The 23,101-nt window shown below is 37.5% G+C and overlaps 1 protein-coding gene across 1 annotated transcript in view; it reads right to left on the bottom strand.

The window, feature by feature from the left end:
- Nucleotides 1-8,279: 8,279 nt before the first annotated feature.
- Nucleotides 8,280-23,101, bottom strand: part of BFSP1 (beaded filament structural protein 1) — a gene marked incomplete at both ends in the record, with an annotated part of 33,511 nt that continues 18,689 nt past the window's right edge. The window contains 6 exons of the mRNA XM_081343228.1: nucleotides 8,280-9,229; nucleotides 10,604-10,689; nucleotides 13,080-13,300; nucleotides 15,889-15,996; nucleotides 17,799-17,891; nucleotides 19,924-20,019. Of these exons, the coding sequence (XP_081199354.1) occupies nucleotides 8,280-9,229; nucleotides 10,604-10,689; nucleotides 13,080-13,300; nucleotides 15,889-15,996; nucleotides 17,799-17,891; nucleotides 19,924-20,019 (1,554 nt within the window). The remainder of the gene's footprint in view (nucleotides 9,230-10,603; nucleotides 10,690-13,079; nucleotides 13,301-15,888; nucleotides 15,997-17,798; nucleotides 17,892-19,923; nucleotides 20,020-23,101) is intronic.

Below are 23,101 nucleotides of genomic sequence, written 5' to 3'. Positions count from 1 at the left end.
CTTGAAACTTTCTGTTCTGTTATGGGTAAATTTTTAGAACTTCTTGGATTTAGCAATAAAGGGACATTAAAACAATGGATTTTGGATGGAGATTGGGCGAGAAATTGGGCGTATCGGGCTAATCAGTCATTTAAAGCAATGTTTCTCAAACTTGGCAACTTTAAAATATGTGGACTTCAGCTCCCAGAATTCCTCAGCCAGCATGGCTGGCTGGGGAATTTTAGGAGCTGAGGTCCACATATCTTAAAGCTGCTAAGGTTGAGAAACACTGATTTAAAGCGTTTCAAAAATCTGGTTTCCCATTGGGCTCCAGCTTCTAAACTTTACTCTCTGAGGAGTCCTTGGTACTCTCTGAGCTTGGCTGATTTCTTGAAAACTAGGTAAGATCATCAGTGCTAGTAGCACTACTAGTTTGGGTCATGAAATATCTGCCAGAAAGCAACCAATCTCAGGGAGCACCAAGGACTCCTCATTTCAACCTTGAGCTACAAATATTCTCCTTTATTGGTACTTTACTCTCTAGAGTCCCAAGAATTCAGAAGATTCTTATTGCCAAATTTGCAGAGAGTACCAATGAAAAAGACCACATCTGCCTTTATGGTTTGGATCAGGCAAAGACTTTACTGACTTCTTTCTATATTGCTCTTATTACAACGGCAGTGGGTTGATTCTGATTGTCCCTTTACTATCTGAGCTCCCAGGGTCCACTAGCCCCTTTTATTTTATTTATCTGTTAACCAGTAGAACTATTAATCAGACATATAAGGGTTGCTGGGTTTTGTGCTACTGGTTTGCATCCCTCAAAGGTTAATGATTGCTTGGCGCTGAATGCAGGCAGTGGGTCACCATGGTTCTTATCTCTTTTATTTTTAATTCAATTTTTTATTTATATTCTTCCTATTTTCTTTCTCTTTTTAAAGAATGGATTGTGTTTACTCTCAATAGTGCTGGTCTTGTGATGGTAATAAAATGAGAATCTGTTTCAATTATTTCATGATTTATTTGTACTTGTGCCTTGCGGTACTGGGCACAGTCAAAGATATATTTCCCTTTCAAAGTGAAAACTAATTATATGTATTTTTCACCAGATCAGTTTAAACATCTACTTTTCTTTGTTCATGTGCAATAAGTAAACTGATTGTTTGAGGGTAACTGTTACAGTCACTACATTGCATCTTTCAAACCTCCCAGTATGGTTTTAATTTATGAAACTCCAATGCTGGACATCAGAGAGGCACATCTAGTTACATGCTTGAATAAAGAGGGAGATTGTGCATTCCAGGTAAAGCTTCATAACAACATGTAGACAGTTAAGGTGCGCAACAGACAAATTTGAACTTTGTTGATCAAATAAAACATGGGACTTAAATGTGTATTCTGACAATATGGAAACCATGCAAATTATTAATGCGGAATTTTTTTTTTTCATAACCTGAAGCTCCACATGCATAGTAGCTCCTTCTTTTTTGTGATGGGCAATGTCCATAATGTGCACAAATGGAAAATAAAATAAAATAAAGTAATAAAATAAAATAAAATAAAATAAAAAAATAAAATAAAATAAAAAAATAAAATAAAATAAAATAAAATAAAATAAAATAAAATAAAATAAAATAAAATAAAATAAAATAAAATAAAATAAATAAAATAAAATAAAATAAAATAAAATAAAATAAAATAAAATAAAATAAAATAAATAAAATAAAATAAAATAAAATAAAATAAAATAAAATAAAAAATAAAATAATAAAATAAAATAAAATAAAATAAAATAATAATAAAATAAAATAATAAAATAAAATAAAATAAAATAATGCAGGGCCTGGGACTGTAGGGATCCTGTAAGTGGTGAGACTTGCTGGAAAATAGAAACCCTTGTGTATTGTCAAACTGTGTACTGCCTACAAATATTTGCATTATTAGATTGGTTCTGGTTATTTTTGGGGGGTTTGCTATTATGAATGGAAATTGGTACACCTTTTTAAACCTATGAATGTAAAATAGAGTTAAAGAATACATTGGGGCTTGTTCTATTCTCGGATTTTTGCATGAACGTGAGTGTTTTAATAACCAAAGGAGAAGGATTTTAATAACCAAATCCTTCTGAGATCAGCAGGAAAATTCTCAGCCACAATTGAGTACACTTTAAATTCAGAGACTTCCATTCCCTTTGACGAGAGAAGCACATTAACCATATGCATCAGCATTTGTGGGTATTTTTGCATGGGAACACTTTTATAGAGGAAAACAAGAGAAAACCTTTGTGTAAACAAGTTGCATGGCCATAAATTTTCCCTAAAGCTAATTAAGAACAGGCTTCCTTTGAATCATGTTGTTTTTGTTTAAACCATGATTTCTAAAAACTTAATGAGCATACAGTATGAACATGCATATCTGAGAGTAGAATTTGCTTCTACTGTGATGACCATCAACCCTATTCTTGTCCTGCAAGAAATAATTGCTCTATTGGAGATGAATATCCTTATTGGCATAACGCATTTTCATCGAATTCAGCAGGGAACTGAATAGTGTAAGCATTGTAGCGGTCCTTCCTTGCTGGTTCAGGTCATCTATATTTACTTATGTAGCCATTTAAACCTTTCAAATTTAAACATTTAAATCTTTTCTATACTATATGGAATGTGTAATAGTAGCATACTGGTATATCATATGTTATATATTTATATAGGCACATCCTATTGTAAATAAGAGTAAGAATTTATTGCATATATGCATACATATGTATGTATGTATGCGTTTCTAATCGATGTGCATAGCCCATGCAAATTTATTTATTGTGAAAGCAAAGATCACAATAATGTCTCAGAAAGCCTTCTAAACGGTAATGGAGGGTCGCATTGAATTATATGTTGAGATGCCATTGCTGTGATGTAAGTTTTCCATTTGAACATTAAAAGTCTCATATTGTAGCAAAATAACTAAATGGGTGTATATATTTTCATAATTCCAATGGAAAAGCAATTCTAAGGAGCAATGGCATATTTTGATATTAATAGAATTATTATGTAGATAGATTCAATTTGTAGGACTTTATTTTATTGTATGCATCAGAATACAGTTATGAGTCCTTTTTGTGATACCGCTGATGCAAAATGATGTTTATTTATCATAACTGGGTTGTTGTTGTTTTTTTTAAAAAAAAGTGGGAGTCATGGGATAAATTGTATACAGGCAATGAACTATGAAGCCTTGTGCTAATGTTTTATAATATGAGTAAAAATAAAGAGATGTTGTAAAGCAGGAGATCCCAGTACAATTGCTTATCAATAGCTATGTGACAGAGTAGTCTTTACATTTAGATAAAAAAAATAGAGCAGAACACGCTGGTATGATTGTTTAAGAGGTTAGGCAAAGAAAAACTGCACTTTCTTGGAAAGGAAGTCTGTTCTCCATCTGTCTTTTCTATATTTAAACTAAATATAATCTAAGAACAAGTGAAACGAGAAGCTGAAGTCCCAAAACCTCACCAAAACATCTGTTGAAACTGACATCTGAAATTGGTTTGCTATAGGAATAGGCTTATTTATGTGTTAACTAATAAGTTTATACATGGACCTTTACAAACTCGTTTCAATTTGTACAGTAAAATATCTACAACATTTCAGAACTGGATAAAACCTATAAAGCTAGTTATGTGAAAGGACTGGATTACTTTGCACTAAAACATAGCAAGGTGGACCTCAGGAGAACTTCTACAGCAGGGGTGTCAAACTCACAACGTTACGTGACGTGTTGTGACATATCACGACTTTTTTGCCATTGCCAGCAATGAGGTGGGCGCGGTTTCGCTATGATGCATCCGGCCCGTGGGCCGGAAGTTTGACACCCCTGTTCTACAGGAAGAACATCCCACAAACTTGATGGAAAAGGCCCATCTTTCATTTCCTTGACCACAGCTGGCAGAACGTAAGGTAAGAGAAGACTAATAACGAGGCACATTGTTTCAAGTACTCAAGCACCAGGATTAATATTTTGAAGTGTGGTAACAAACAAATCAGGAATTATTGGATTCTTTTTTAAAAAAAGCACTGGGAATATATTTCTGTTCTTCCAGAGCAGCACAAAACACAATACATTCCAATCTAACTAGGATTCTACATGAGAATGACTAACAGCCAAGTTATTTACGTGCAACAGGAGGGTTCCATTGTCCTTGTACACCAATATGGACTTTCCATTAGCATCTAATTGGACACTGTGGAAAATATGTAGCTGGATTACATAGTCCAGGAGTGCAGATTCTGTTACTTTCAAGATGTTATGTGATTTCCATTCTCTTCAGTCGTGAATAGTATGACGGATGATCAAGCCTAATTTATTACTTTGGAGATGGCCTTTGTGCTTATACAGTGGGATATTACATTTTCTCTTTTTTAATGACTGGTTCTATTTTCAAATCTTTGAATAAATAAATACCTGCTTTGAACTGGGTATAGTAGTCTTGCCTGGAGTGGCCTGACTTTGTAACCAAGATTATAGGCATGTGAGACATGACCCTGAGTCCATTTTGGAAATGGGAGGATTTTAAATCATAATGTTTAAATAGAAATGCGAGACACAAATGTGCTTTATGCAGACATTTATATTTCCAGTGAAAACATATTCAGATATATTTTGAAGGGCAAACCTGACTGAGCAGTGGGGAGCAATAATGCCCATGCTGCTACAACACATTTCCCTAATTTAATGTCCATGTTTTGTGGAATAATAAAAAGGAATCAACTGACTCTGCCAAGGATACCCATAGAATTAAATTTATCTCAAACAAATTGCATCATATAGAAGATTAAACTAACTCCATACAGTCAAAGGAGTGGGATCTAATCATCTACTGAGCCATTTTCCATATGATGTCCTCCCGGTAAAATTGCTGGGGAGAAGTAATGCCTTTCCTTATAGAACTCATTGCTAATACTAGACAACACAGAGCATGGTTTCCCAAATATTGGCTGCAACCTATTGCAGCTGGCCTGGCCAATGGGGAAGGGGCTAATGATGTTGAAAAGCCTATTATTTTCCTGGTATAACACCTTCTAGAAAACCAGATAGTTCCTGAAGAAAATGGATAGCTCTGTGTTTCCAAAATGGTGATACTTGATCCCCTTACCATGATTTCATGATTATAGAAATATCATGGAAGAGATTGAATTGGGTTAATAGCTAATAGTTTTTTTAAGCATATTGTGGGAATAGGCCCTATGGATGGCTTCACTGAACTGGGCAGTATCACTTACTGGAAACCACTTACTGCTTAAAAGGTAAAGGTAAAGGTTCCCCTGCACATGCGTGCTAGTCGTTTCCAACTCTAGGGGACGGTGCTCATCTCTGTTTCAAAGCCAAAGAGCCAGTGCTTGTCCGAGGACGTCTCCGTCGTCATGTGGCCGGCATGACTAGACGCCAAAGGTGCACGAAGTGCTGTTAACTTCCCACCGTAGTGGTCCCTATTTTTCTACTTGCATTTTTACCTGCTTTCAAACTGCTAGGTTGGCAGAAGCTGGGATGAGTAACAGGCACTCACTCTGTTACGCGGCACTCAGGATTCGACCCATCAAACTGCTGACCATTTGATCGACAAGCTCAGTGACCTAACCCACTGAGCCACTGTGTCCCTTACTTACTGCTTAGGAAATAGCATTTCCCCCATCTGGTGGCCTTTAGAGGAACTGGTTTTCCCTCACCCCATTCCTTTTGGCATGCTGGCTGGAAGTTGAAGTTCAATATATCTGGAAAGCACCAAGGAATAATAAATACAGTAGATAAGGGAGTCCTTGCCAAGATATGCAAATACTCCTAATAAGAATAGTTGACATTTTAATGGCCTGATTTTTTAAATAAATATTAAGTGTTAGATGCACTTATCATCTAAATGCAATTTTCTTCTAAGAATCTATCATCCAGGAATTTCTTAGCAATTGAGGAACATGAAAACTTACCATGGGTGAAACCCACTGCTTAGAGGGTTTTGCCATGGAGTCTACTGTTAGTTTTGGTTTCATCCACTCATCTTCTTTCAGAGATCACTATGTAATCAGATGCACACCTATTGTTTCTTTCATGTGTACAACACCCTTTTCAATTACAAGGAATCTCCAGCTCTATAAACAGAGTCAAATGAATTTCTTTGAAAGTGAGTAAGAAGGTTATGTGGACAGGAAATGCCACTTAAAGTACCAGATCTGTATTTCAGAGATTGAATTAAGATAACTATAAGTGGGCTTTTTTTCTTTTTTGCAGCACTCTGCTATGAATTTTTAGATATACTTCAGCACCGTGACCTGCAGCTTGACTATTGCAGTAGTTCTTAAACCTTTGCTAAGAAATTCTCAGCAAAATGGATCTGCACAAAAATCAGACTCACTGACAACAGACTATGATGCCTGCAAACCTGGGATCTGTTTTTCTTGTGAAACTTGAGCCACTGTATGCAGGTCCTCATGTTAAAACATTGCTCATTTAACTTATATGTTCCATAGTTGACCCAAATTGGAAACATCAGGGCTTTTTTTCTCATAGAACACCCAGAAAGGAGTTCTGGCACCTTTTTTGGATGGAACCTTGTAGGGTAGGCAAAGTGGGTTGTATGACATGTGTGAGTTCCGGCACCTTTTTCTTTTACAAAAAAAGCACTGGGAAACATACAACTTAAATTCCTATACAGCTATCTCACTGTAGATTGCTCAGCCGTCTTATCACGCAACAAAGAACAATCTATCATTAAGCTTACAGTCAAATGTTTATAACTGCTGTTGGTGGCAACAGAACATAAAGTCTTGGTAAACCTACAAGAGATCTAGAAGTACCCAAACTTTTCACAACTGCTTGGAGAAAATATGGTGCAGAAAGTCTCCTAATGTCCAGTGATTCGGTTCTTCTGTCACTCTATTATTTAAAAAGTTATCTATGAGTTCCATCTGGTCGTGTTGGTTTTGCATCCACCAGCTTAAAACAGAAGTTGCTCCACTATGTGTCATGACTACTAAAAAGGTAATTGGTGCTACCTGTGCCTGTACTTTGTATTTATATTTGGTTTTACTTTTAGCCTTTATGAATGGTAGGAAGAGTTGAAAACAGGTTTGCTATTTAATTCTCACAACTATCTATTTAGAAAGGGGTAAGTAAGTTGCAGAGAAAACATCTCTGGAACAGAATATACAAATATTCACGTCAAATAAGCAGCTAACTCAATTGGGCTTCTAAGAGAAAATTAAAGCTACCAGTATTTTAATTTCTGTGCAAATGTTCAGAAAAAGAGGGCCTTGGGCAATAATTCATAATTCTGTATCTAGTCAGGTCCGTTGCTTAGATTTAGAAGTGAGAGTCAAAGGTTCCACTGCCTTGTGCATAGAGTTCCAAGTGACTTCCTAATATTCTGCCTTTTGTGGTTAAATGGCAACACACATCCTCTGAGCAAATATATCTATGGAAGACAAAATGTTTATTAGGCAAAAAAAGTCAACCAAATGGTACCAGCTAACATTCAGATATTTGCATCATCAGAAACTCAAGTATTAGTATAGTCCAAGAATCACTTCAATGAAGACATCAAATCCATTTGTATTATATTTGATACACTTTGGACATGCAGTGGCACCAAGCACGATGGCCCCAATCCCTTGCAAGTTGATCTGATTAAGAAAAACTAGTGATCTTAAAAGAGATGTACTTCTCCCCTATTATTTTCCTTTGAGTATCGATTGAATGGGGAATAGAAGGCATTTTGGTTCTTTCCTGGAGGATTGGGACAGTTTAATTCCAAACAAGATCTTGTGAACATATTAGGTCAGAAGTAATATTTAGAGCTGGGGATACATAAAACCAGTTGTTCAGGTCCTTCTTTCTTTTGATGGTGTGGCTACTCTTCCCCGTGTGCATTCTTCTAACTGAAGCAACATAGGAATGATCTTGAAAAATTGGGGCTTCTGTTCAACAACAGCCCCCAGAGATGGCAAAAACGAAGGATGAGGGAGTGACATTTGAATTTCGTTTAAGATCCTCAAGATGAAACAACTACAATTTTGCTATTGGTAGAAAAATTCAACTCCACATTCACTATTTTTATCACTCCATAAGACAATATAAGGGGAGAGTGATGAGGAATCAAGCAAAATACATTTTTAGGCTACCACCATCAAACCATTCACATTGGTAGAATTCCATTAATTTTTTTAGCATTGCTATTAAATAAATAAATGAAAACCTCTGAGGATCACCTCTGCAATAATTGTAAGCTGGATTAATTGGCTCTTTGAAGGTGTATACTAATGGCTTTTGTCTTCCAATTTCTTTTTGTTGGTTTTCTCAGTCATCGTCTCCATAATCATAGCAGTTTCCTCGTGGCTTTGGATTTTTTCATCAGAGAATTTCTCAATGGATTCTACCATTTCTACCTTCTCATAACTTATAGTGCTTGGTGAAGTTACTTCCTTATGCAAGCCATCCTGCTTATTGCATTGTTTCTTTACATAAATTCCTTCTTCATTTTGTTCACTTGGACATGGTGTGGAAAATGGTTCAGACGCCCCAGTGAATTGCACTTTGGGGAACTCTTCTTTTTTCCCAAATTCTCTCCACAACCTGGATACATCACCTTCCTTCTCTTTGCCTATCAGCTTGTACTCATATTTAATGTCTTTCTGCAACCTTGATCGCTCTTGCATTCTATGGACTTCGAATTCACTTTTGCAATGTTCAGGAGATCTGGGTAATTCTGGGATTGGTTTCATACCATGTGATCTATTTCCTTCAGCATCTGAAACAATGACCCTACCCTTATAAGGAATAGGTAAAGAATGGAGGCAGGTGTCATCATAGCTGCCTTTTTCTGCAATAACTACATATCCTTTAGCGTGGAACCCAGTTCTAGGTTCCTGCCTTTGGTAGCATCTGACTTTCTCTTTCACTATATTGCACAATTTGTCAAAAGCTTTGCTTATTTGTGCTCCATCAGGCACATCCTCTTCAGCTTTGCTGGGCTCGGTGTCTTCCTTTGTACCATTTGATCCATGTTCACTTTCTCTGAGTAATCCTTCCTGTTTGGAATCCATCAGAACTTGGTCAAATCGTTCTTGTGGCTGGTCAAACATTTTTTCTAAGGAAGACCCATTGGTAAGATCTTTTGGTGTAATCTCCTTCCTCTTAAAAATTTTCTTGGGCAGACTTCTTTGCCGTAACTTGGCACCAGCAATGTCTTGCATGACTAGTGTAATGTCTACATGAATAGAAATAAAAAAACAAGAACAACAAATATAGCATGAGATGCAGCCCACTAAAGATGAAATGTATAATTTGCAGACATTCCCCCAAACAGGGTTGATGAGAATGGCTTTAATAGCATGAATATTTGTTGAAGAAAATGTTAGATCAGGCAGCAACTACACTTGCCCTTTGAGTGATAGACTCCAACATGTTGATTAAGCAAAGACAAAACCTAAATGTGATTCGATTTCAATCTCAAATTTAACTTGATTTGTTTAATCTTAGTTAATGCAATTAGTATGATTACTGCTTACATAATTGCTCAAGAAAATATCTGAATGGATGATTCAAATATGTTTAATATTTAAATGGAGCTACTGTATCGAGAAAGGAAAGGAACTTCTCCCTCCCTTTCTCTCTCTCTCTCTCTCTCTCTCTCTCTCACACACACACACACACACACAAACAAACTTTAAGTGGATTACATTTCTAATTTCATTAGGTACAGTCTATAAAGACAAAGCTACAGCTTTCAAATCTTACTATTACCTACAAAGATGCTCCAAGTTCTTATGGATCATTCTACAATAAGGACTTCTGCAATACTGTGATTCAACATTAGTAGCATAATTGTATACGGAAACACTGGCATCTACCAGGGTCCTGTTGGACCATAAATGCATTACTGAAATTCGTGCAATTAGCAAGAAGTTGCAGGAATTTCAGGGGAGGGTCAACAGCACCCAGCCAACAGTTGATCTCAAAAAGCTACTGTAAATAAATCAGATCTAGTTAGTGCTAGAATGAGAGATCCCCAGGAAATCCCGGGGCTATAGACTACAGACTAGTTTAGAAAGGTTTTTTTTAAAAAAAATAAATAAATAAATCCTGGAGAATGAGCAAATAGCTTCCACATTGTTGACAAGAAACTTACGCAACTTAGAGCCTTCAGAAGTCAAGAAAGTGTTACTATTTTATGGAAGAGAGAAAGTTCATTTTAACGAACCAAAATTCAGGCATAATGATTTTATGGATTTCTCAGGATGCAGGATTTATTCCTGAGCCATATGGATACAAAACCTCATCACAAATATTTAAGTTACCAATGAAGGAAGTGTTAGTTCATTTGAAAAGTATTGGCAGTATATTCTAGGAACTGCAGAGTTGGAGACCTCTCTCCTTCCTAAGAAATCAATAGATGATTTAGTTATTTTTCATCTTCCTTCAGAAAATGATTTTGCTACTAGTAATCCATAAGAAAAGGGTTAACATAAGTCACCTGGGCTATATGCTATCTCATATGAACAATGAGATCAGCCTACAGAAACATGGCACACATGCATGCTGCTTTCATAGGCTAAAATAATTTCTGTAGAGTCTCGATTACCTGTCCCTTTCAAGGTTGGGGTCTCTGATGGTCTGTAGGTCTGTGTAAGTAGAGTTATTGGAGTTCCAACAATAGCAGAATTCAGTCTATCACCATAGGGAAAAGGAAGAATCAATAAATTCCAGCAAAACAAAACCTAAACAACCATTAAAAATAATGACAAGGCAACCCATCTGGGTTACATTCCTGTAATTGTGCATATTTGTAATACTTTCCAAATAAGTTGTTTTTATTCCATTCCAAACTTGTTGCCTTAAGATGGGCTACATGGAATGCAATCCTAACTCTATACCAACTTCCCCAAATCCATTGTCACCAAGCATTCTAGAACAGAATGTCATACTCTGGCAGGTTAACAAAAACACTTATGAATGTCACTGGAAAATAACTGATGAGTAAGAACCTACGCAGAGAGGGACCCTGTTGGAGTAGCTGAGATGCCCCTAGAAAGCTCGGCGAATGGAAAACGTCCAGTGGTAAGAAATAAAACAAAGTGCTCCAGATTTCACATATCCAAAGCCTACTCAATCCCTGAAGTTTTCAGTTGTCTAAAGGAAAAATCAGGGCTGCTTCTGCTCACCATTCCTGAAAGTTACTCTTTCTCTCACTTCCCTTTAAGACCATATAGTTGCACCTCCTCCGCCTTAAAAAGATATGTGGATTAAAAATGTCCCTGCATGTTTACTCCACTATAAAGGTCTTCTATGTGTGCAGAGGTGGACATGCTTCAGAGAAGGTTTGAAAATCCTCATACAATAAGGTACCCATTATAGAGAACCACAGAGAAGAACGTGGGGAAACAAAATATGATTCAAATCCAAGAAAGTCAGAGGATATTAAAGTTAATCTGGCTTTGCCTTAAGTCTCTTTGACGAAATAGAGAGGGAAGAAAAACACAGCTAGACTTTCAAGATTATGTTGTTATAATGTATATCAAAAGCGTTCCAGTATTTCTTGTGGAATCCGTTTCCTGATCTGGCCTACCTCGAAAGACTGGCTGCCACCGTGTGGAGGCTTCTAAGGACATCTACCTACACATTCATAAAGGCCACATTTAAGTCATGCTACTAAAATGAAAGGGAATGAAGCTGATCAGAGTACCATTTGTGCCTGTCTTTAACTCTTACTGACCAGCAAAATGTCTTAACAGGAGTTAAGGAGAAATGTATACCAGAGTACTTTCTTTTCTGAAACACCATTTTGCCAGTATTTTTTTTTCCTTGCAGTTGTTGTTTTGTGGTCACACATGAATAAGTACAGGACAATATATTTGCAAGCAGGCAATTATGATTTATGGGCATAATATTGTCACTGCAGTTAAGAAAAGAGGAGTTCTCTATGCTTAAATCACTTTGATTTAAAAGAGGGAAAAAGTTGTATAAACCACAACTGTGGTGAGACAATTACAAGAGAAGTGTTATGAATGCAGATCTTTTCTAGATGATTTAAAATTATGTGAACGATTAATTCTATCTGTGCACATCTCTGAAACTACTGCAGATTTACTGATTTATTTTTTTTAAAGATACACGATTATTCGACAGTAGTGCAAAGTGCTCCTCTTTAATATTAAAAGAGTTGAAACAGAAAAGCAGCCCTAAATTAGTTGCCTTAAGTCTCTGGTCTCCTTACCCAATTAAAAACAAAGTTTATGGGGAGGGGGGGAAGATGGCTTTGTATTCTTACAGGGAAGAGTTGAAAATCAACAACTGTAGCTGGTAGTATCTCAGCAACAGCAGAAAGTTATGTAAAAAGCCCGGAAAAAACACCTAGCACATTGACGTAGAAATGCTATTGATGGATGACTCAAGGAATATGTCGCGGGCTTCTAAAGTGAGTAATATATTCCATACCAATTAAAATTGGGTGCTGCACAACACTGGAAAATAATGTTTTCGTCTGAGAAGCTTAGACACCCAACAAAAATAGAGAAACCTAGAAAACTGTTATAAATAGCCGTATTATTTAAAATATTGAACAACATGGTCAAGACCTGAAGGTTAACCATTGAAATGATTTCTTAGACAAAACTTAGTGAAACTCTAAGCATCACTGTCTATGGAGATTCTCAATCATCCAAGTCGTGGTTGTCCCAAAGGTGCTTTTCAAAAGGCAACTGGACTTCCTTGGTTTTTGCTTGAAAACATTTCACTTCTCACCCAAGAAACTTCTTCAGTTCTGGCAGAACGGTGGGGGATAGAAGGATTTATATGGTTTGCAGCCATCTGTTTCTAAGCACTCTGAAGATCAGCCGTTAGCTTTCATGACAGACTTCCAGAGTGCTAACAACCAGATGACTGCAAAGAATATAAATCCTTTTGTCCCCCACCATTCAGTCAGAACTGAAGAAGCTTCTTGGGTGAGGAGCGAAAGGTTTTCAAGGGGGGAAAAAACCCCAAGAAAGTCCATTTGTCTTTTGAAAAGCGCCTTTGGATCTAAGAACCACTGTTGCTTTTTGCTTGAAGAATGTCCGTACCTGCTATCTTCATTTTCAATTATACGTTTATAACGCTCCAATTCACTTTCTAGGGACTGTTTATAAATGGACAGTTGGCGACACTGGTTGGTGTATTTCTCCAAGGTCCTTTCAGCATCTTCTATGCCCTTTCTCAGATTGTCAATCTGCTCATTATACAGGTGAATCTCATCATTATAGCTGTGCTGGGTGTCCTTAATCACCTGGTCCAGCATTGCTGTCTGTTTTGGAAAGAAAGAAAAAAGGAAGATGTGAGAGATTGCCTAAAGCTGGTCTGCTAGGGGGAACAGCACAGTTCACTAACAGCAAAGACATGGAATACTATCCTATTTCAATGACATTTCAATGACACCTGTCATTGACACCTGTTTGTTTCAAGTATCACTTGGCATTAAAAAATAGGAGAAAAAATGACGAACATTAACACTCCATAACAACGAGCAGCAGGCAAGATGAGAAATCATATTCAGATAGCACAACACCCAAGGTGACACAAAAGATGTAATTTCTTAAAAGTGTTCATCTGTCCTAATATACATAATGCTAACAAAAGCCTGCACATGTGCATCGAAGTTTTAAGTTCATACTCACCCAGTATATGGGATTAGTGTAGTATTAGTGTTTCTAATGTGTAGAGAAGTGAGTTCTTATGGGTTCAATATAATCCTGAATCTGTTTCTGTGATTAGAAAGGTTTCATTGGAAAATTAGCAGCAGGCCATCCCAAAATGGTAGCTTGATTTTTTTCTTCATTTTTTCAGTCGAAAGACTAGTGTAGTTAAGATTAAGGTTTAAGATTGAGACTACTTTTATAGACTTAGCACACCCATTTTACTTCACTCCCTTCTCTCAGACCCCAGTGAATTGTTGATAACTTTATAAAGTCACCCTCCTCCCACTCCACTGACAAAGTTCCTGAACACCATAACCTTTCAGGTAAAAGAAATGAGGCAACTACTGGAGTTGTATAGATGTGTAGTAACATGAACCTGGAACTTTACACAGGCATCTCAAGAATCTGAAGTGCCAAGGCAAGCAATGCCCTTCTACGTTATATTCCCAAGAAAAATGGAAGCCCATTCCTTAATGAATCTCTCATTAAATTAAATTAAATTTTGAGATCCTCTGAGAGTGCTCCTGAAAGTCAAAACATCAAATCTGAATAAAAGCTACGCTTCTTCTTTCTCCATTCCTCCATTCCAGTGGAATACATATTGACCACCAGATGGTGCTCAGTCACCTGAAAAACAGATTTGCCTGACAGGAAAATTTATTATCACTTCATCATTGCTCTGGGAATACAAATGCAAGAAATCAGATCAACTCAAATATCGTTATTATGATCTTTGACCAACTTTTACAGTAAAATGCAAAACCAGCACTGGAAAGATTTATTATTCAAATAATTTTGAAAACTCAAGGGTGTATTCTGTAAAATCTTAATAAATTGTACTCAAATTTATCCTTGCAGATCCTGGGAACAATTTCCATTCCTAGGACTGAAGAGCTGGGCATAAGTGAATTGCACAGATTAAATACCCTACTACAATGAACCCTCACAGCTTATGTGATCTCTCTGATGTTTTTAGCTGATAGAGGAGAAGAGCAAGTAGCGATTCTAAGATATCCACAGAGTGCTAAAAATGAAACAGGCGTGATGCCAATAAAATCATGTAACATTAGAGAAAGGCACTGATTTTCGTAATAAAATGTGAGTCTTACTAGTGAGCAAGAGGGCTAAAGTGACACTAATGCAAAAAATTAGGATGCCATTTTTTTGCATAAAATGATTATCTATGATGGTTTATAGTTGTCAACACTACAAATGAGCATGGCCATTTTCCTTCTCATTCTAGGTTGCCACATAGGGCAGAGGGAGGGGGGTTTCCCAGGTGCTTTGCTAGTCAAAATAATCTTTTGTCCCATGAGAACCAAGGTCATCGGCTGCTCCCGAGACTAGGGACTGGGTGTTGCAATAAAAGCCCATCAAATAATCATATTGGGAAATGTAGTTGCTTGCATAGGTTTTATGGGTGGGACAAATTGGAAAATTGTTACTTGTGTATCCAGACTTGGTTTCACTCTTGACCATGCCGATACTCTGAATTTGCAAGCCTTGAAGTTCTGCTTTAGTCATCCCTGTCTATTGGAACCATGACAATAGGAGCATGAAAGAACAAACAGTGATCATACCCACTCCCCTAAAAGTGGGGCAGGGTGGAAATGGGAGAAAACCGATGGTTTAATCAAGCGATGATGATATGCCACCTTCTTCAGGGCAGGTGACATTACACTCTCAGAGAAGCACTGCTTATCTCCGGGTCCAACTGTTCACATGTGTCAAGCCCACAGGAGTCAATAATACTAAGACTTCAGAGAACTCTATTCCCTTACTCAATTTCTCAAGGTCAAAAGAATCCCAGGTTACACCACAGTGTGCCACCTTGCTCACCATACTGTCCAAATTGAGTAGATCCTAGCAACTTTATTCTCTAAGAATATGGTAAATCCATCTAACATGACTGTAGGAGCTTCGCCCTGTCCTATTCTTAAAAGAACCCAGGTCACTCTGAACAGAACCATTAATGGGAATTTGTGGATGGGATAAGCTCAGAGAAGAATACTTGAGACCTAAACTATTTCTCAGATAACCCCCTGCTTGTGAAACAATCATGACCCCATCTAATAATCTACCGTAATTTTAAAATTTAATTTTTCTAATGGTTTAAAAACTTTAATCTTAGCTTAAATCATAGTGTTTGTAAATCACTTATTCTAGAAAAAGTAACTTTTTTCTCTCGAAATGATACCTCTGTCTGAAGCTTAAGTTTCTGGGCTTGGAGCTGGGAAAAAATGCCCTTGTATTCATCTAACTGACTCTGGAGTATTGGTATCCTTCCCTCGGTTATCAGCTTTTCCTGCAAACAAAACAGAAGAAGGAAATGTGAGTGAAATTGGATTGGTAACAAAGGTTTGACTACAGGTTGGAATGAAGGGGATTGAAAAAAAAATCCATTTTTCCTCTTTGCCTGCAACAGGTTTTTAGTAGAAATGTGATAAATAATCTAATTGTCCAGACATCCCACAAAATTGGGTGTTATAGGGAAGTGGTCAGTAGTAAAGCCTACTGAGGGAAACTGAGGGAAACAAACAAAAAGTACTTATAGCCTTCAGATGTGTTGAGCATCCATTATCTTCTCTTTCTTTGGCTTAAACAAATCTCTGTATTTAGGCTCACACTTGAGCATATATATTTCTGTAACCTGTCATTTATATGCAACTGCATTTTCTTCCAGGCCATCATGTACATATTTTTACAGACCACAACATTACAACAGCAGCATGTACAACAACTGCATTTGTCTTATGGCATATCTAAAGAAACCCAGATGAATTACTCATGTTTAATTGCAACTGAAAAGAGTTAAGGAAACTTTTCAGAGAGTGGACCAAGTAGAAAATGCAATATTCCTGCCTCAAAGTGCAGCTGGAAAAAGGACATCTCCCAGTTCATTGCACTACCTAGCAATTGCTCATTATGGAATACTGCCCTAAGCAGTCAATATCAAGACAATCAGAGGACAATTGGTGTAGAGTTCAACACTTATTGTCTGAAGGACTTGTATCAATGCAATAGGTCTGTGTGAGATACTCTGCCTTGTGGGCGTACTTTGTGCTATGAAGGCAACAATATTTGCCTCATCAAGATGCAGCATTTATAAAACCCAGTTTCTCTAGGCTGCTTGACTTGTTTCAATAATGTCCTTGTCCAACTCTTGCAGTAACTTCAATTATTGGAAATGCCAAAGAGGACACTGAAACAAGGTGAAGAAAAGTAATAAGGCATCTTTGCGTCACACTTTGAAAGTGGAGAGCGGGCATTCCAGGATCCAATCTGAGTTGGTCACTGGGACCAGAGGTTCATTCTTCCAAGCTGTCAGACTTGTGCTGGAGCCCATCCTCAAAGAACTTCTCGCTCTCCAGAATGTGTGGACTGGGCTGTTCTACGTGTAGTGGTGCCTGGTTGTGTACGGCTATTAGTTGTTAATTGGGGTGTTGATGGATAGCTATTAAGTCGCTGATTGTTATTCCCTTGTGCTGCTGCAAACTGGCTCCTAAGTACCTGGTAAGCTAGTGGTAAATCAGCACTCCTGACTGACAAGGGGTTGGTTTCCCAGGCTTCAATCATTCCTTTGTGAAGTAGCTTCAAAGGAGTTGTAGCAAAAGGAAAAGGGAAGAAGCACTCCTTTGTAGCTTTGTATAGACCTACAGTATAATCCTCCAAATTTTGCTATCCTAAAGTTTGATCTTATCCTTATTTTATCTTATTTAAAAAATGAGATCTTTCAATGAACATAATTTTTCTTCAGGCATTGTGAGAATGGGCAGTGGGGGGCTTGAAAGTAGGGAGCAGGGCGGGGCTTATGGCTAAGACCCTTAGCCTCCCTGAATGCCATTTGTTCAGCCAAGGCGTGATTAGGAGTTTTTGCTAGAACACAAGTAGAGTTCTCCTCTTAATCTGAGATCATAATAAAGCAGGATTCCAACTTCTACACATGTACAGTATACATGAACATGATCATGCTCCTGCCAGACTTTCTGGCTGAATATATAAAACAGTAGAATGCTCCTTCCTCTATTCAGTTTGAAACCCTCAAATATTCAGATGTGTGCCTGAAGAAGACTTTTGATTGAATGATTTGTAAAAGAAAATTCTTACCTCACTGGCACCAGCCATGATGTTGGACGCCTGAGGTGCTGCTTGCATGATCTGTTGTAAATTTCCGATATAGGTCTGTACTTCCATGAGGTTCTGTAGCCAGATAAAATAATTATTAAAACTTATTATAGCAAGAAGCCTGATGGAAGGAACTGCACTGCTGAGTTTCTATTTGAATTTCCCCTCTTCTGGGAGAGACACTTATACTGACTTATACACTTACACACTTATCAGAGTATTCTCTAGCATGCTGCTGTAATTACATTTCTCAATCATTCTTCATAGATGGTGCCATTTGGTTATATATATGTGTGTGTGTGTGTGTGTGTGTGTGTGTGTGTGTGTGTAAATTACTAACAAAGAATTAAGGGAGACTGAGATGCATTTCTGACTCTTTAGTCTTCATCAGTCAGTCATACCCTTCTGAGATTCGAACCTGGGCTGATTGCATATTAGGCAGTATATTTACCTCTTGAGCCACAGGATCTCTCTCGCTCTGTTAGTTTACACAAATATATGAACTGTCCGGTGTGACTACAGCCTGTTCGATGGCCTTCAAGATAGGCTGAAAACAGGAAATAAAGATTTGCCCCATGTTTGGGGCCTAGCAAGGTAATCTAAATAGTTAACATTTGACACATATCTCCCCTTGCAGAAAGCTAACAGAGCGAGAGAGATCCTGTGGCTCAAGAGGTAAATATACTGCCTAATATGCAATCAGCCCAGGTTCGAATCTCAGAAGGGTATGGCTGACTGATGAAGACTAAAGAGTCAGAAATGCATCTCAGTCTCCCTTAATTCTTTGTTAGTAATTTACACAAATATATGAACTGTCCGGTGTGACTACAGCCTGTTCGATGGCCTTCAAGATAGGCTGAAAACAGGAAATAAAGATTTGCCCCATGTTTGGGGCCTAGCAAGGTAATCTAAATAGTTAACATTTCTCACACACACACACACACACACATATATATGGCATATGTCTGCTATTGAATTATATTATTACTACATACAACGATCTTAACTATAGGTAGTCCTCTCTCAATGTCCATTTATCCAGAGATTCTTAAAAGTTACAGTGGCTCTGAACAAAAGAAACTATGACCAGTCCCCAAAGTTATGGTCATTGCAGTGTCCCTGTAATCACATGATCAATCTTTATCTCAGCCAAAAAATTGGGGGGAGGAAGGGTTTAATTATGGAATCTGCTAAACCGCTTGATAGGATTGAACCAGTCTGTTTCATTTCAGGAGAATGTCTATGGAGATTCTCAGTCATCAAGGTCATGGTTGTCCCAAAGGTGCTTTTTTCAGGAGGCATCTGGACTAACTTGTTTTTCTTTGAAGACGTTTTGCTTCTCATTGCAGACTACCGAAACCATTTACGCTTCAGTTTGAGATGCAGACACCACAGACTCATCCCCAACAGCCTGTGCCTGTCTTCAACAGTGAAAGGACACAAGGCAGAAAACATCCTGCAGCCAAGAAGACTCCAAACCCATCTGCACTACTCAGGTGACCCTGAGGATACAGATAAACCTCCAAATGGCCTCAATGACTCTGTAAAAGAATGCAAATGAGCAGCTGTTTGCAAGGAATATAAATCCTTCTATTCTCCACCATCCAGTCAGAGCTGAAGAAGCTTCTTGGATGAGAAGCGAAACATCTTCAAAGAAAAACCAAAGAAGTCCTGTTGCCTCCTGAAAAAAAACACCTTTGGGACACTTCAGGAGAATGTGAAGATGAGCAGAAATAACCATACCTCGATGGAAATTGAATCCAAAAAACCAGCAGGACTTGTATTTGGGTAGGGGCAGAACCCTTCTCTTTCTTAATTTTAACTGTTTTAGAATAAGGATGAGCTCTGAACAGCTATTTCGATCTCTCTCTCTCTCTCTCTCTCTCTCTCTCTCTCTCTCTCTCTCTCTCTCTCTCTCTCTCTCTCTCTCTCTCTCTCTCTCTCTCTCTCTCTCTCTCTCTCTCTCTCTCTCTCTCTCTCTCTCTCTTTCTGCCTAGCATGGATTTACACATATGAAAGGAGACTTGTATTAAAAGGGAAGGAACATCCTCATTTGTTAAAATTTGCTTGGGAAATATTGATGAAAAGAAGCAGCTATAAGACTTACCTTTTTATATCTATCTTTCGTGGCGTTTACATCATCTTGCAAGAACTGTGATTCAATCTGGAGTTCTAAATTACACAACAAAGCTTCATCAGCTTCCTGAAATAAAAAAAACCAAATAAAATATTATTTTCTTTTGTCCTTTTTCTTCTGATTTTAAATAAATATTTGAGTCACCACTATTCATTCGAAACAATGGACTTTAAAAATCTGTAAAGTCATCTCTTACCATAACTTATATAACAGATCGGAAATTGATTAATGTAAAACTAAGAGGGGTGACCTTCAAATAATACATTTATTTGCAATATGCATATACAAAAATTGAAATCTAAATATTTGATAGACATCTCATAACTGATAGGCAATTGGATTGAATAAGTAGTCTGCTGCACTTAGGTAGAACTGCATACCACATAAATGCAACAAGGAAAAAAGTTCCTTGAATCAAAAGTGATTTTTAAAGATTCCGAAGTCACATTTATGCAGTTTTCTTGGCAACAAGATAAAAGTGGTTCACCAATGCTTTCTTCTGGGATATTTTTCAACTTCCCAGTTTAAATGACCAAGCTGAGATTTCATGGTGGTTTCTCCCCCTCCAAGTACTAACAAGATCTGGCTCTACTAACCTTTTTATGATGAACCTTTTTTCCCCCCACTTATATCCCCAATCTATTTCATTGGGCTTCCATTTAGATCCATTAGATGCATTTTAATGAGGTTTGTTTTTAAAACAAAATCGCTATATAAAGAATATTTATTATCCATCCTTTGTTTATCGGGGGATAAAATGCTGGTTTGTTATGTAACTTTAGGACAAATGGGCAAAACACACACACACTTTTTGAAAAGAACAATCACAGGACTTTCTCAACTTTGAATACACCTGTAACAGCTAGTAGGCTGTACAAATCGCCATCAATGCAAGCACTTCAGGGTCCGTTTCCTCATTTAGCTAATGAAATGTAGCTTGTTCAATTTTCAGTAACATCACCTCTATCAGCTGTACCATTTCTGGTTAGGCAATGTGATGGAGAGTTATTCAATGAGTTTTGCTTTTGTGATAGGCCCAGCAAACTAATTCCAAGCTCTGTTGTGCTATTCAAAAATGTGTAGATGCTTGCTGTTTTCAATATACCCATGGATTGCAAAAGTAGCACTGCTGTTGTGCTGGTAATAATGATCGTAAAAACAAAGCATAGAATTTCGCTACAAGCCTAGTTATCTGCTTTGTGAGCAGATAAGATTTATGAATGCAAATGACAAGTGGAATATTCTAAGCCAGCAGTCATCCATTTGCTCACTGTTTCTCTATTTTCCTACAGAAAGCTGAATCGGAAGCATTACAATGAGACCGTGAATCCACTGAGGGGCTGAGAAAGACAGCTAGATACTGCTGATGGGTGCATATTCAGGAAAATAGAATAACATTAAACTTTAGCTTAAAAATAAATTTAGATATATTTCTTTGGGTATTCATCAGACATCTGGAAGCCAGGATTGATGATGCACTGCATACAAAGATACATAAGGTGACAACTGATTCAAACAGTTTATGAAGTACTAACTCCAGTGATCTCATCATATGGATGAAAAGAATCACTTTCAGTGTTATTGTAATTAGTTCAGCCTGGCTACAATTGGCTCAGATTTTTTCATTATAGTAGGTCTGGTTTGTGTGTGTGTCTGTGTATGTGTGAGATTCCTTAACATAATTTATCAGCATTTCTTTCCCTAGGCCAGGGGTCTCCAACCCACAGTCTGTGGACCAGTACTGGGTCGCAGCATGCCAGCAACTGGTCTGCACAAAGAAACAAATCCCCATCCACAGGATGTAGGCAGCACACAAAACCATGCACCCTCTGGTCTGCGGAAAAACCTCCCTCCATGGAAATGGTCCCTGATGCCTAAAAGGTTGGGGACCTCTGCCCTAGGCTATAAAGATGGCTCTTGACTTATGTGACCAGAATAAACAAGGGGGTTGATAAGTGAATCAAACCCAGTTTTACAATCTTTTTGCTGTGGTTGTTAAGTGAATTACTCAGTTGTTAAATGAATCAAGCAGTTGTTATGCAAATCCAGTTTATCCTTCATTGACTTTGCTTGTTGGAAGTTGGCTGGGAAGGATTGCAAATAGTGATCACGTGACCCTGGATGCTGCAACCACCGTAAGCACACTCCAGTTGCTAAGTGCCCAAATTCTGATAAAATGACCATGGAAATGCCGCAGTTGTTAGGACTGGTCATAAGTCACTTTTGTCAATGCCCTTGTAACTTGGTCACTGATTGAATAGTTATAAGTTGAGGACTACCTGTAAAAGTTAGTCAGGAATATGTTGGCATTGTGCATCTGCTGATTAATATTTCCTCCCATGCTTGGGTCCCAATTTCTAAAGTATGTTCACTTCTCTCCTTTGTGGTAGTACAATGCTTATCAATATGGTCTGAAAGAAAATTGTCAACTCAAAACATTCTCAGCTCTTCATAAACCAAATGTTGTAATCTTGACTCTTTGCTTGCCTCCCCATCCCTGAATAAAAGTGACAGATAGGAAGATATAGCATCACAGTGCATAAGATATTATCAAGTGTTGTGTCAAAGAACATAATTCTGAGCATTAGCTATATGGAAACTGTCAAGCAGGGGGAAGAATAATAAAATATCCTGTATAGACAGCAAAAACACACAACAAAAATACTAATATTTGTTTCAGTGTAAAACTCATTATAGCATGTTTGCTTTCAGGAAACAGCAAGCATCTTTGGTGCCGTTTGCTCACTCGCCTAATGTTTACAAAAGTAGAGTATGCCTATTTCAATTGTTAGGTTGGGCTTTTAAAATGAAACTGAAAATGTAATAAATAAGACTGGGATCAGTCATTAGGACATATAGTTCATGAAATCTGGATAAGATTCAAATCCTAACTCATCCAAGAAGCTTCCCATAAAGACCTCTTTGGCCCAATTGTTTTATGTTATAAAAATGAAGACTACATTTTCTACTTTGATAGGATAATCTCATACATGTGGTGCTGGTATAATATTTTAAACTGGACCACAAAACCACATGTTGGATTTTTTGTCCACATTTACTTAGTTGTAAATGACTGAAGCCAATAGAAATGAAATCAGTCATGACTACGTAATCAACATCCCATAGATTTGTGGAGTTTCCATTAGCA

The sequence above is a fragment of the Vipera berus genome (genome assembly GCF_964194415.1).
Source record: "Vipera berus genome assembly, chromosome: 1".
Classification (NCBI taxonomy): Eukaryota; Metazoa; Chordata; class Lepidosauria; order Squamata; family Viperidae; genus Vipera; species Vipera berus.
This window is presented reverse-complemented; position numbering and strand designations above follow the sequence as displayed.